General features: G+C 44.7%; 1 protein-coding gene across 7 annotated transcripts in view; it reads left to right on the top strand.

Annotated features, from left to right (window-relative positions):
- HTR4 (5-hydroxytryptamine receptor 4) overlaps nucleotides 1-15,484 on the top strand; it is a 152,101-nt gene that overhangs the window by 97,468 nt on the left and 39,149 nt on the right. For 6 of the 7 annotated variants that reach the window (XM_073221968.1, XM_073221965.1, XM_073221966.1 and 3 more), the window contains one exon: nucleotides 2,315-2,883. In XM_073221968.1, the coding sequence (XP_073078069.1) occupies nucleotides 2,315-2,883 (569 nt within the window). Of the gene's footprint in view, nucleotides 1-2,314; nucleotides 3,034-15,484 lie in introns of those variants that run through there. The other variant, XM_073221969.1, reaches the window with a different exon arrangement.

Below are 15,484 nucleotides of genomic sequence, written 5' to 3'. Positions count from 1 at the left end.
GAAAGGTTGTAAGTAAAATAATGAAACAATATAATATGCAAATGTCAATCAAAAGAAAGCTGGTATAGTAGATGAATGGATAAAGAAGATGTGGTACATACACACAATGGAACATTATTCAGCCATAAGAAGAAAACAAATCCTACCATTTGCAACAACATGGATGGAGCTAGAGGGTATTATGTTCAGGAAAATAAGCCAGGCGGAGAAAGACAAATACCAAATGATTTCACTCATCTGTGGAGCATAAGAACAAAGCAAACACTGAAGGAACTAAACAGCAGCAGAATCACAGAACCCAAGAATGGACTAACAGTTACCAAAGGGAAGGTGACTGGGGAGGGTGGGTGGGAAGGGAGGGGAAAGGGGAATAAGGAGCATTACAATTAGCACACATAACGCAGAGGGGGGCTCGGGGAAGACAGTACAGCACAGAGAAGACAAGTAGTGACTCTACAGCATCTTACTACACTGATGGACAGTGACTGTGATGGGGTATGTGGGGGGGACTTGATAATGGGGGGAGTCTAGTAACTGCAATGTTGCCCATCTGATTTTATATTAATGATGCTGAAATTTTTAAAAAATGCGAAAAGAAAAAAAAAGAAAGCTGGTATAGCTCTTCTATTATCAATGATAAAATTAATTTAAGCAAGTAATAGTACTTGATAAAGAGAGATATTCCAAACATCTCCTTATAAAAGTGTCGATCCAGTAGAAAGCTGTCCTGTAACCTGTAACCTTATGCTAGAGGGCAAGATACTAAATGGGTGCACAAGTAATAAAATAGTGTGTATCCCATATATATTTTTATTCACATCTTTACTTCTGTGTGTATTCCAACTGACTGCAGGCTGACCTCAGGGAGAGTGTTACTGGGGTAAGCAGCTGTCTTCAGCCGGGGGCTGTTCCAGGAGAAGGCTGGTGGCTGAGAGCTGTCAGCAGGGAGAGTTTACAGTCGGGAGACAAGTCTTCCAATTCTTAAAAGAGTTCCCTTCTTTCTTTTATTAACACAGCAAATCACATTAATTATGTTACATTCCTGGAATAATGTATCCAATGTAAGTGAGGTTTATCCCAGGAATGTAACATGATCAATGTGATTTGCTGTATTAATAAAAGAAAGAAGGGAAAACCCTCATGATCATCTCATTACTGCAGAAAATGAATTGACAAGATTCAGTATGCGTTCATGATCTAAAAAAACAATTCTCACCAAACTAAGGATAGAATTTCCTCAATCAAATAGAGAGCATTGACAAAAATCTTACAGAAAATAAAGTACCATAATTAATAGTAAAATATTGAAACCTCCCCTCCTTAAACTGGGAATGTTATGATGCTGTCCACTATAACCTCTTTTATTCAAAATTATATAGGCAGTCTTATCAGGGTTAATAATGTAAGAAACAATAGCATTAAGATTGGAAAAGAAGAAATGAAACTGTCATCTGCAGATCACATGGGTGTTCAGGGAGAAAATTCAAAAGAATCTAGAAATGAAATATTAGTAACTAACAAAGTTGCTGGATACATAACCAATATACAAAAACATTTCACTGAATTCACATACCAGCAACAAATAATTAGGATGAAGAATTTTAACATGGTACCATTTGCAGTAGAATAAAAAGTCAAATCCTTAGGAATATATCTAACAAAAGATGTGAAAACCATTTACATAAAATATATAAGATATTCCCGAAATAAATTTGAAAAGACTTAAGGGAAAGAATTACCGTATTTGTGAATTGGAAGACTTTGCATTGTGAAGATGTCAGTTTTCCTCAATCATTCTACTCTTAATGCAATCAAAATCCAGGAAGATTTTTATGGAAATTGATAAGCTAATTCTTAATTTTGTATGGGAAATGTTGAGTCATACAGAAAGCCAACATAGTCTTGAAGAAGATGAGCTGCAGTCTGAGGACTTTTGCTACCAGATATACACAGTGTGCCCAAACAGGGAAGAGAGGGGGCTGCCTCCGCTGTCGGTTGGGGAGATGGAGTCAAGGACGGCTTTGCCCCCCTTCACTTCTGCCCCTTCCTGGCTCCTTCAGCCCCGTGGGTGCAGACAAGCCCTCCGCGCTCCGGGATGAACTCCTGTTTCTTTTCTGCCGTCATGGTTCTACGTGCTACAGTCTTACAGGAGAAAGAAAGCTTTACTGACCCACCTTGTTTTCCCTTTACCCCTTTCTTTCATTCTGCCTGTTTTTTTTTTTTTTTGCCCTGTTCCCCCCCTTCCCCTCCCCCCTTCTCCCTTCTCTGCCCACTTCCTTTCCTTCCCGTGCTCCTCGCCCCCTCCGCCTCCCAGATAGAGAAGAGGAGGTCGGGCCACAAGGCCAACGCCACGTACTGCGTCTTCCTGGTGAACAAGCCCTACGCCGTCACGTGCTCGGCCGTGGCCTTCTACATCCCGCTGGGGCTCATGGTGCTGGCCTATCACCGCATCTACGTCACGGCGGCCGCGCACGCGCGCCACATCCAGGCGCTGCAGCGGGCGGGCGCCCCCGCGGACAGCAGGCCCGGGCCGGGCGAGCGGCACAGCGGGCCCCGCCTGCGGGCAGAGGCCAAGGCGGCCAAGACCCTGTGCGTCGTCATGGGCTGCTTCTGCCTGTGCTGGGCCCCGTTTTTTGTCACCAACATCGTGGACCCGTTCATAGACTACACGGTCCCCGGGCAGGTGTGGACCGCCTTCCTCTGGCTCGGCTACATCAATTCGGGGCTGAACCCCTTCCTGTACGCCTTCCTCAACAAGTCGTTCCGACGTGCCTTCCTGAGCATCCTTTGCTGTGACGATGAGCGCTACTGGAGACCCTCCGTCCCGGGCCAGACGGTGCCCTGCTCCAGCACCACCGTCAACGGCTCCACGCACGTGCTGCGGTGAGTGCCCAGGGGCCCGACGGACCGTGTTCCCCTGCGCGGCTCACACGGCGCAGCTCTCGGGGGGTTTGTTTCCCGAGGAGTTATTCTTTTTTATTTAGCATGTGTATACATGTATTTATTTTTCATATTGAGGTACGTACAATAAAATGCCAGAGGGGTTATTCTTGAAAACCTGTGTATCTTTGCAAAACAGTGTTTGCAAAGATTCGAGAAAAATCCTACCATCTGGTCCTGAAATAGAGTAGCAGGTAAGGACCCAGGATCTCGGGGAGACCGACCTACGTTCAGATACAGTCTCCGTCGTTCTCTGACCAGGGGCGAGTCATTTAACCATTCGACCTAAATTTCTTTCTCTTTTTTTTAAATCGAGATCACAATGACAATATCTACATCACAGGGCTTTTGGGAGGATCAAATTAGCTAATGTATGTAGAGTGCATAGTACAGAGCCTGACACCGACTAAGCACTTAGTTAATAGTATCTACTGCTAGGGTAAAACAGACTTTGTTTGGACTTCGCTGATGCTACCACGCGTTTGTATAAGCTCCCTCGCCTTTACCTTCCTCAACTGTAAAAGCAGTGGTAGTAATAATATGCATCTCATAGGGCTTTTGTGACGATTAGGGATAATGTTTTCCTATAGGGCCTGCCTGACACATAGTAAGAGGTTATATTAGCACTAATAATGTTACTAATATTAATAGAAGTAGTAGTCATATGGCCAGAAAATAACATGATAAAATAAATAGAATGATAAATATGCGATAGTAAGTAATGTCATGTGATAAATGATATAATGGAAGTAACTATCTAGAATGGGGATATGAGTTGGAGAGAAGCTGGTTTGGCTTAAGAGAATACAAAATAGCATTTTATAAGAACTTGAGAGTTGGAGGAGATAAAACAAAGCAATTTCAGCTTCCTTGAGAGAACAGAGTGAAGAACGAAATGGAATATGAAAGAGCACGGGAAGGTCAAGTGATGCACCCAAGGTCACATGGGAGACAGGGATGGGAGTAAATAACCTCTGAGTTGAATGTTTAGTTACTGACAAGTCATGATGCCTCTCTCCAAACCCTGAGAATTTTTCTGGCTACCCTGAGCTAGAGTTGCTCTCAGCTATAAAAAAATCATGTACGTTGAGTACATTCATCCTGTAGCAAAGCTGAATTGTCAACAACATTTTTTTTCTTTTCCCTGAGATGCACGGGAATTTCTAAAGAGCAGTTACTTCTTTGAGACAAGCATTTGATTTTTCTGGTGATGACAACATTCAGCTGTTCTGGCAACTGAGAACTGAGGCATTTGCATTTGCATGTGTAAGAAAAGAAGAAGAAAAAAATAGGAATTGCTATGAAACATAAACTGTTTGCCTCAGAGGCTGTTCAGAAGCATGAATTCAATTTCTGCTGCTCGTGTGGGCAGACTTGTAGCTAAAGCCTAGTGTGGTGTTGAGATTCCAGCTGGTGGAAGGGCCTCAAAGGGCATTCCTATAGGCTGACATTCTCTGCTAATTATTATGCCTCGATGAGTGTCGTAGAAAGAATCCAACCACGAAGTAAAGTGTGTGCACAAGACCTTGTGAGTGGGTGCCTGATGGTTTTTCGCTATTAAGGTAGCAGTTGCCCGAGTACAGGCTGTCACAACTTACAGACCGAGTGTGCGCCAGCAATGGATTGGCTAGGATGGCTGTTTAGGACTGGGGGAGCCTTTTCCCATAAAAACAGTCATAGAATGAGGTTGGGGGTTTCTAGCGCAGCCCAGGAAACCCTATGTTGCTAATGCTGCACTTACTACATACCTGCTGCATTTGGAAATCTGCAGTGTTACTGCAAATCAGAGAGAGCAGTTTAGAGGTGGCTTGTGGGTATGTATACTCTCCCCACTTCGCTCCTTGCCTTTCTTCATTAAGGGCAGGACGTTGGTCTGAGGACTTTTCTGTGGGGGCAAGAAATCTTATAAGAGGAGAGGCAGCCTCTGCAGAGAAGAGACTGAAACCTGAATCCATTAGAGCGCAAGCCTTCCATAGGCAGGAATCCTGCCTGCCTCGTCCGCCGCTGAACACCACATCCCCAGCACGGCACCTGACGCACACTGGGAACTTAAACTCTGCAGAAATTAATGAATGAATCACACAGTTAATTCTCTCATCAGTTGTATTAACACAACTTGAGAAGAATTCATATTTTTCTTAAAAGTCCCACAAGCAGGATGGCAACACATTCACTTGAATTCAAGAAACACAAAACTTAAGCAAACAAAAGTGAATTCTGCTTTTATCCTGCTCATCCTCCCCTGACCTCAAAGACGATTAACACTAGTCTCGGGATCTTTTCAATACATTTGCAAACATTCAGAAAAATACGCAAACTCAAGAGATTTTTTTCTCCCTTTATTTTATATACCTGAGGTCAATCTATACCTTTCTGTGTCTCGCTTTTTACCTCATAACAGTGCATTTTAGAGATCATTCCACCTCCGAACATACAGCTCTAACTCCTTATTTAACTGTTCCGTAGTCTTCTGTACTAAAAATACATATCAAAACTTATTTAATTATTTCCCATTAGTGGATATGTAGATGTTTCCAATCTTTTCCTATTAACGAGTGTATTGCTCTTAATGTCCCTGAACACATTTCTCTATGCATATATCAATGTTTCTTTCAGATTGCTCCCAAAAGGGAAATTGCTCTATTGATATGTTTATGCATTAAAAAATGTGTTTACTGTAAAACTGACCTCCTAGAACACTGTCAGGATTTGCATTCTCATCAGCAGGGTGTGAAAATAGCCTCTACTCCTTCTCCTCACCAAACACTGAATATAGTGCATCTTTTATTATTTTGCTGATTTAAAAAATGCTCTTTCATTTAATTTGCACATCCCAGGTGATTTGGCAGGCTGAACTTCTTTTAAATTAATTATTAACTAATGTAAAAGTTACTGATACATGAATTGCATCTTCATATGTTTGGTGCTTTATGTGACAACTTCGTTGTATTTTTCTTGTTAATTTCTGGGTGTTCTTTATTATATTCTGAATATGAATCCTTTGTTACAGAATTTGCAAATACATCCCCCCATCTCCTGCTGCCTTTGAACTTAGGTTAACGTGTCATACATAAGTTTCCAATTTTGCAAACACTGTCCTTACGTGGCCTCTTAGAGTCGGCCCAACTTCCTTATTGAAATATTTTCCACGTTTTCGTGAGCACCGTGCTTGCCAGGTGGTTCTCCTGACTCACCAGCACCTCTTTCTCAGCACCTTTTGCAGGTTCGTTCTTCTTTCTCTTTTTGGCCCCTGAATGTTGGAGTTCTTCAGGGCTTGGTTCATGATACTCTGCTCAGACGACATTCTCACTCGATGCGATCTAACCATCCATAGCTTTAACCGACAAAGCGTGCTGCCGGCCTCTCTTCAATTAGCGTCTTCAGGTCATAGGTGTCCTTTGAGCCCCAGACCACAAGATCCAGTTCGCTTCCTTGACGGCCCCGTGTAGGTGCCTCTTAGGAATCTCGAATTCAATGTGCTGGACCCCAAGAGAATTATTCTCTATGCGCTCCCCTAATCCCCCAGCCAGGAGCCCATTTCCTGAGTATCCCCCGTCTCCATGAATCACCTGCTATGTCACTGACTCCAGACCCGTGTCTGTGGCTCTGGGGGAGAAGTAGCATATGCGAAGGCAGGCGGAAAGAATTAGAAAAGAAGAGCCAGTCAGCTGATACTGAAAATATATATGGAGTTGAGTCCAAGTAAATGTAAAATCCATCCGTAAAGGCAAAAAGTAAATCACAGAGATGTAGAATGATGCCGGAACAAACTGGTAGGTACATGTGTAAAATCTGGAATTTGGTTCGTGCACCTTCCTTTTCCTCATCCAAAGCATCTATTGGCGAAGTACTAGGCCTCCTTCCATTATTAAGGATGATAATTATGATGAATATCGTAATTCCAGAAGAGAGCGTGCCAGTTACTCACAGTGTTTGAGAACTTTGAATCCATCATTGCATTTAACTTTTATACCAAGCAAAGAGGTTGGTATTATAATTATTGTCATTTTAAAGATGAGAAAAGCAAGGTGTAGAGGGGCAGAATAACTGGCCCCAAGTCACACAAACAGTAAACCATGAAGCTAGAATTCAGACCCAGGTCTTCCTGACTGCGGAGCTCCGCCTTGCCCAGCCCCCCTTGGGGCTTCGGCTGTTTATCTTGAATCTGCATAAGTTTGGTGACCCATTTATCAGTCTGTGAACTGCCAGACTGCTCATATTTCTCTTTCTTCTCTACAAACCATGGAAGACTAGTAACTTGTTCGAATACAGGCATTTTTTAGTCTTTTTTCAAAAAAGGAAATAAGGTTAAGACAGATGGGCCTACTCTTAGTAATCTCCTGTGACTCCCGTCTGTGGGAACCGACTAGTCAAAGAAATAATCAGTTTAAAAGAAGCCCACCTCGGCAGCAGTGATGCTGAACTCTTCCTTCCATAGTTTGCACACCATGTGCTTTTCACACTGTTTTCAGTTGGGGCATTTGTTCTTTTCTGCCTCATCTGGATAGCGATGGCCTGTTCGCAGAACTGTTTCTCGTGGCATTTGTGTTACTCTAGACTATAGAACTCCTCATTTGAGTCCTGTAAGACCAAATATTTCTCAGTTGAACTGCTTTAGTGAATTTGGACCCATCTTCTCTCCCCTGTCACACCTTCAGCCTGGTAGTCGAGCTCTGTCCCCCATCCGCCAGTACCCCTTTCAGTCTTACAGAACTCACTTTTTCCACTTTAGGAAACGCACAGCAAACATAATGGCAGAGAAGGGAAGAAATAACTTAGAAAATAGTGTATAGATTCCTACTCAAGTCAGGAATGAAAAAGAATGCCTTGTCCCTTCTGCTCAACATTGTATATACAAAATCTAAATGACAGAAAGAAGAAATATGATTTACAAAAGTTAGAAAAAAAGCAAAGCTGCCACTATTTATAAACAATATGATCATTAGCAGGAAAAGCTACTATAAAATGTGGAAACTAGTATTTCACAAGGATTTCCAGAATTAGGTAACACAGGACATTCAGTCTCTCCTACATACTAAAAAGAAACAATTAGATTGTGAATTAGGAAAATTGCCACCATGCATAGAAGCAATAACTGAAGTTATTTTAGAAATGTAAAAGAAAATTATAAGACCTTTATTGAAGGGAACTTTAAAACCTCACTGAAGGAGAAGACAGGGTATTGCTGAAGGTTCACTCGGAAGAGCAGAAGTGACTGCAGTAAAATCCAAATTTTTCATTTGAAGTTATAGGAAGCTCCGCAGAAGTCCAGGTTTGCAGATTCTGGAACTTGACTTACTAGATTCTGAGGTTCGATTCACAGCAACCAAGCACTGACCCCCTATCATTCCAGGCACTGTATATGAGGCAGGAGATAAAAAGAGAAAAGTGGTGCCTCCCTGAACTTCGCAGCCCAACTGGGGAAAGAGACATGTAAGCAGATAATCCCCTACAGTGGGCAGGGCTGGGCTGTGCGCAAGGTTTGACGGGAGCTGAAGGGATTGCTGTCTAACTGGCAGTTTTGTTGTCTTCACTGGTGATGGTCACCCAGTCTCCACCTGAAATACTGCAAGGACAGAATCATGCTATTGATGAGCCTGCTTAATGGTTGGGGGACTCTGAGTTTGAAAAGGTCTTCCTCATATTGAGTTGGAAGTCTCCACCTCTGTGACTTTTATTTATTGTCCCTCATTCTGCCTGGAACAAGAGAGAACCAAGATATATCTTTTCTATGGAATGACTCTTTCTGTTTATCTTGGTTATACATCCCTTCTGAGGCTTCCCTGTAGTCTAAATATCCCAAAGTCTTTCATTATTCTCCATGCAATATTGTTGGTTTGGAGGACATAATCATGTCCTCTTATTTGCAGCCTTTATTTTTATTTTTGTTGGTCATTCTTCCTTCAGAGTAAGGTTGGTGGACCACTTGCATCAGAATCACCTGGGAACATAGCAAAGACACAGATTTCTGGGCCCCATTCACTGAATCGGGGCAGGTTAGGGAAATGGTGTTTTTGCCAAGATGACTCATATGTGTATTAAACTTTGAGAACCACAGTCCTAGATTTTCACAGATCTGAATGGTCCAGTGTGTGCTTTACTGGACCATTGTGTTTCAGGGTATGACACATATTAAAAGTCTTAGATTCCTTTTGAGTCTCATGTTAACTAGTGACCTATGGGGGGAAATTCTTTTGGAAGCTTGTCTCAGCGCGGTCATCTTCAAGCCAAGTAAGTCTCTCCACTTGGGAGGCACAATATGACCTTATAGACCATGTCCACATGGTCACACGGGCAACAGCCGATGAGAACAAACCGCAGTGATTTGATTTGGGGTTCTTCGGGGATTTGATTCTGGAGTTCGTTGTCCACTGGGTAAACGCCGGGGATCTTGCCAGTTGCTCACTGCTGTAGCCTCCGAGCCTGTAAGGTGGACCTCGTGAGACTTGGCAAGGAGGTAAGGGAACGCTCCTGCCCTTCTCCCCCCGGCCTGGCTTCTCTTCTGCTGAACTGTTTCTCTGACAATTAGCCCAGGTGATCCGAGGCACAGCAGGGACTCGGGGTGCTAACAGGAACCGCAGAGATTTTTCTGTATATGAAATCTGCCGAGGATGCCAGTTTTGCTTATTGGGTAAATAATCCCTCCCCTGCCTGTCTTGCTACTTGTTGGCTGGGATTGCTCTGCTAGCTGTAAAGCTCTGTCCTCGTGGGGGAGATAATTATGCTACAGAACAGACCGTTTATAAGTCTGTCAACACAAACAGAGGGCGTGCAACGCGTAGCTTTGGAGACGGGTTTCTCTGCTTTCGTGCTGGCCTTAGATGTCTCCCCGGCTCTCCAAGTTGAGACCTGGCCCAAACCTAGGACATTCGCCCAGTTCCTGAGAAGGCGGAGAATTTCTGCAAGTGCTTCCTAGAGATTTTCTTGTCTATCTAACTTGGATCTTGGCTACCACCTTCCATCATCCACCCTCAATGCCCCTCATATATGGGTTTTCCATTGACTTGGAAATCTGTACAGCTGTGCTGTCCAAGGGGCTTTCTGTGCTGACCGCTCAGCACATTCCAAGCACACAGTAGCCAGGTGTTTAGAGCAGCTACTGGGTGAGAGAGCGCAGATGTAGAATATGCCCATCACATAAAACGTTCTATTGGACAAAGCATCTCTGGAGCTACATGTACCTTCTCTCTAGAAGGAGGCAAAATATTAGTGAGTCAGACTCACTCTTACCAAGCACAGCTCAGTAATAAACCGATTTTAGTGGATGTGCTGTGTAAGCCTCTGACATTTCCATGCCCAAGATCAGTGTTTTTAGGTTATATGTGGAATCAGTAGAGGAGGAAAATTTGAGGATAAGGAAAAATCTAAAATGAGAAAGAAGCAAAGAGAATAAGGTTCCTACAAAATAGCAGCAGAAAAATGATTTCTTTTGAGTCCTTGTCCTTTGTTGTTTGCTTTATAAATAACAATCGTCAACATTTATAATTGTATTTATTTTTTGTTTAGTTTTTATTCTCTCTGTCCCGCCTGTCTGTCAGTCAGTACACGAGGGCAGGTAACATGTCGATTTTATTCCCCAAAGTTCCCCCAGGATGTAACACATTGTTTGGTCAATATGTTTATTGGTTGAATGGATGGTTGCTTTTCTAGACCTTATTGTTCACCTTATATACTCAAGTAAGTTTTTACCACTTAAAATGGTATTTTTTAATCCCATACCTGAAACAGTTGCTTTTCAGTGTGAAATCCCTTGGCAGCTTTTAATCGAGCACACCAGAATTCCCCTTTTAAATAAAGGTTTTCATACTGTGGATTGGAAGATTACCGATGGATGAGGAAATAATTTAGCTTTGATTTACTTTGGATCCTTCGAGGCTAATGTTGGAAAGTTGCTTGACATTTAAGCGCCACCTAATGGCCTTGACCTTGAACTTCTGTGGTAACAATTGGGTTGAACATTTACCTCATTGTCTTGAGCCGGAGCAGACTTACTCTGGATGAATCAGACGGGCGAGGGTGACCGTGCCCTGTTCCCCGCAGCCTCCCCCACGCTGGCTAGATGATTGGCAGGCCCAGTGTGAAATGAACCTTTGGGGGGCCCTTGTTCAAAGGGAGGGTAAAAGTTGCCATTGAAAGTATTACAAGGTAGCCTTGTTCTTCCATCTGCAGTTTTCCCCCAACTTGTCATAGTGTATTTTACTTGCTATTTACCTTTTCTTTGTAGGAATGTAAAATAGAATTTGAAATTGTTAACAAAAATTTTCCATTCATCTTTACATTGTGCAATTCCACTTTTAAGCGCAGATGTACATAAGAACATTTAACTTGTATGTGGAGTTGCCAAAATCACACACATTACACAAATCATGCTTTGTAGTTGAAACATGCTTATGTATTTTGTTTTTGCCGGGCAGTGAACAAAACTAGCGTGGCTGTTTTTATTTCACTTCTTGATACACACACGTTCTGCTATCACTCTGCCTTCGGCTTACTGATGAGGCAGGCAGGGCTGAAAGGGAACAGAATCACAGGTTTGTCCATCGGATCGTTTCATGTTTTCAGCATGAGTGGTTGGCTAATGCAGGGGGCAACATGAGGGAGGACAGACCTGGTGGAGTTCCAGGTGATTCCTTTCCCTCAGAACATCACCGCCTTCTGTCTGCATGTGGCGAGGTCTGGTTCAAATGGAAAACACGGCCTCTCAGGGCTGTCAGCCTTCCCGGTGCTCAGTCCTTGATGTGCTGATGTGAAACACGAGCACAGAATTCTGGGAGCCACGATCCAGGAATTGAGCGAGACTCAAACAAAGCCAATGCAAAGCGAGCATGTTGCAGAAGCTGCCGACAGGGAGACAGCGGGAGAAACATGCCTCGTGTGTGTGTTGTGTTCCCTTGGCATTTGCTTTGGGTCCTGCTGAATTCTTCATGCGGAGTGGGTCTACCAGGATCCTGTGCCCCTGGGGCATCGCTAATGCAATGGGGCGGCAAGGACCTATGGTGTCCACGAAGACTGCGCACACGGCTCCTGCCCGCCGGTGCTCACGTATCGCCAGTGCACGCTCCACGGCCCTTCAGGCTTTACGCGTTCAGAGAGTAAAGTTACTAAGATTCAGGATGGCGGCCAGCAGAGCGTTCGGCCAGGCTCCGGGTCCCTGTGTGACCGCACTGGCCACGCAGCTGCAGAGCCGGCCCATCACTCCCAGCCTGAAGCGGCCTTTCGGGAAACTTTGTTCCTGTTGGAGTCACATCAGGGAATCAAAACAATAACAACATCAGAAAAGCTTTTTCCTCCCCAAATCCTCAAGACTAGAAAAATTACTGCCTTTTGCGGAATGTGCCCCCAGAAGTTTGATAGTCAAGTAGCTTAAGCTACTCTTCAGGGTGCCCTTTTCTGGGCTAAAATGCTGCAGCCTACACATTATCCCCTCCACCGAGAAAATTCCTGCCTCTGGCTTAGAGGAAAGGGAACTCCGATGCATAGCCAGACAGACGGCCTCCTGGGGAGGTGTCATGGCCGCAGGTGCGGGCACCTGGCGCTGAGATCTGTCATTTGCTGTGGGTGCGACCTTCAGTATGTGACTTGATGTCTCTGGCTGTGTTTCCTCATCTGTAAAATGGAAATACTATTAGGGCCCATCTCCAAGGGCTTTTGTTGAGGATAAATACGATAGTATTTGTGCAGATCTGAGCCCAGCTCCTGTTACACAGAAGATGCTCAAAGAATGAAAGCTGGTATAATTGTTGTTATTATAATTGTGTATATAGTATTGTTCATATCTTGGTTCAACAGTTAATTTCTGAGCTCCCTGGTAAAGATAAGCGTTTCCTAAGAAATGAGTCAGTAGAAATCGCTGTGTTCTAATGCCACTCCTTAAACAAGGAATGCAGAGCTCCTTCTGCTAGAAGAAAGCCAGAAATGAATTAGATTGAATTAATCACACTGTTCATAAATAATTGTTTAAGCTACATGAGACAAGACTTGTTTCCTGGGTACATCATGCCCTGTGCTGAACAGTTGAGACTGTTATTTTGAATATGCCTTCTGGCTTCTATATTACCTCTTACCTACAGACATTTATTTGACCCAACAGAAAACACGCGAACCACGCCGAGCAAGTTAAGCACATCCTGTGTGTGTTTTCGCCCTTTGGCTGTGCAGGTGCGGTTCTTGCAAGGGTGTAAGGGTTCTATGCCCCAGCCCCCTGAGACTGGTGCCCACAATAGAGAGGGGCTGTGCATCCACCCTGCAGGGCAGACCCCCAACCACACCCATCTCCAGAGACGCCCACAGTGGCTTTTCCAAGGTCAATAACGGAGGCAGCGTGGGGTGGTTCTCTGACCCTTGACCCTAGCTGTGCACCAGAGTCACCTGAGAATTCTTAATACCCGAGCCTGTGTTCTTCTACTAGAGATTCTATTTTGATCAGTCCTGCCAGGGACCAGAAATGTGTATGTTTTAGGAGCTCTAACAGGCTGCAGGACTGAGTACCACTGAAGTAATGGAGGGAGCAGGAAGCCTTACTGATCAGCCAGCAGCCATCACCTCTCTCAGCACCAATAAAACAGGGAAGCTGAAGTGGCGGATGCCCCGCCCTTAGCCCCGTCTCAGCTACCGAGACCCTGTGGGTTGAAACCATTGGTTAGCAGCTGGGCAGTTTTGTTTACTAGGGGACATTTGGTAATGTCTGAAGGTACGTTTAGTTTTGTTTTTAGTTTATGTTTAGTTTGGTTTAGTTTGTTTTTAGTTTAGTTTAGTTTTTGTTTTTAGATTGGTTTTAGTTTAGTTTTTAGCTCTTGGCATCCAGTGGGTGGAGGTCCAGGGTGCTGCTGACTATCTGCCGCCCGTGCATGGGGCAGCCCCAACAGAAGATTGTCTGGTTCCAAATTGCAAAATAGTGCTGAAGTTGAGAAACTCTGCTTTAAACGAATTCTCTGGGCTTTGCAACCCAGAACCTCCTTCCCGCTTCCAGGGGCAGCAGGAGAGACCTCTTACCAATGCCAGGAGGTGTGTGTGCTCTTATGTGCCCACTTCGGTGCAGCCCCTGCACCCTCTGGCTCCTCCTAATGCACATCGATTCCCAAAGCAAGACAAGTGGGGAAAAAAACCAAAGCCCTGTAGTAGGCGAGTGGTCCTGTTTCCTAGAAGGGCCCTGAATTTTTGTGGTTGGAGCACCGGCAGTGACCTTGCAGATAAGCCCATTCTCTGGGGCTGACTCTGTGCGCTTGTTCTAACAGCATGTACTTGGCGGGGACCCAGGCCTCCCGATTTAGTCAGGCAGCTGTTCAGGAAGGAATTGCCTCCAAAGCTAAGAGACCTGCCACAACCCATAGCCCCAAACCAGTGAATGAGTGTTTAGGCCCCAGTAATGATTCAGGTCCCTGGCCTGAAGAATCAAGCTTCATCTCATACCGGGCGTGGACAAACTGGAGTGTGTCCAGTAGAAGGTGGACACCATGATTTTCTTTGCAGAATTCATGACACTTGAAGAACAATGTGAAGGAACTGGGTATGCTGAGCCTTAGAGCTTAGAGAAAATTCAGGTCATCAACATTGTTTTTACATAACTATAGGCTCTTATGGGAACAAATCATCTGACTTGTTCTGCAAGGTCCCAAGGGGGAGAGGTAGGGACAGAGGATTGAAATTTTAAGAATACGTATTTCAGCCCCAAGTAGAATGGACTGCCTTCCTAGGGGGTTCCTGATGCGGTAGGAGAACACTGGGTGACCAGCAGTCACTTAGAAGCATTGACTGACCATCGGTCACTGGAAGCATTGACTGAGCTTAGTGAGCGTGGCTGAGGTTGGGGTGGGAGGGGGAAGGAGATGGTCTCAGCCCCCCGCTTTGTGATCATGTGCATCACAGACCTGAGGAGGTCCTCTCACAGTGCAATCAAACACCAGAGAGGGCAGAACCTACTTCAGCCCGCCTAAGTTTTGTTTGCTTGAAGCTGGAGACCGTCTGAAAATACCACCCGTAGGAAGACATGCGCCAAAGGTGACGCTGTTGGTGTCACGGGCCATTCGGTTCTGCTGTGTGGTCCTTCGGGCAGTTCTGTGGCTGGTAGGGAATGTGAATGTGCCTCAAGGAGGAAGTCACCCCCGGGCTCAGTAGACGCTCTGCGCTACACAGCTGATTTGGTGCCTGAGATGCCATTCGAAGAATGTATTATCATATCCGTCCATCAGGATAAATGTCTTTTTTCTGTTTAAGGCCTCAGTGTGAACACAATTACTATTTAAAGTTCTGGACCAGATTTAAAGAGAAAGCCCTTCAGTCTGGTTTCATGTTCTTCCTTTTTCACGTAGAGACAGTCAGTGTGAACACTTAGGCACTGGGAATGACGAGGCAGGATCCCAGCCTGAGAGGAACCCAAGTGCCAGGGGAGCAGTTCAGTGTTACGGTTAAAACCGTAGGACATGTTGTGTGACGGGCCTCAGTGTAGCCTCAGGTCCTGCCACTCTGAAGCTGTGCCATCCTGGGTGAGTTACCTGACCTCTCGGTGCCCTGGTTTCTTCCTGTGCAAAACAGGAGTAAACATGGC

Source organism: Manis javanica, chromosome 14 (genome assembly GCF_040802235.1).
Source record: "Manis javanica isolate MJ-LG chromosome 14, MJ_LKY, whole genome shotgun sequence".
In the NCBI taxonomy this organism is placed as follows: Eukaryota; Metazoa; Chordata; class Mammalia; order Pholidota; family Manidae; genus Manis; species Manis javanica.
The sequence above is the reverse complement of the archived record's forward strand: the minus strand, read 5'-3'. Positions and strand labels throughout refer to the sequence as shown.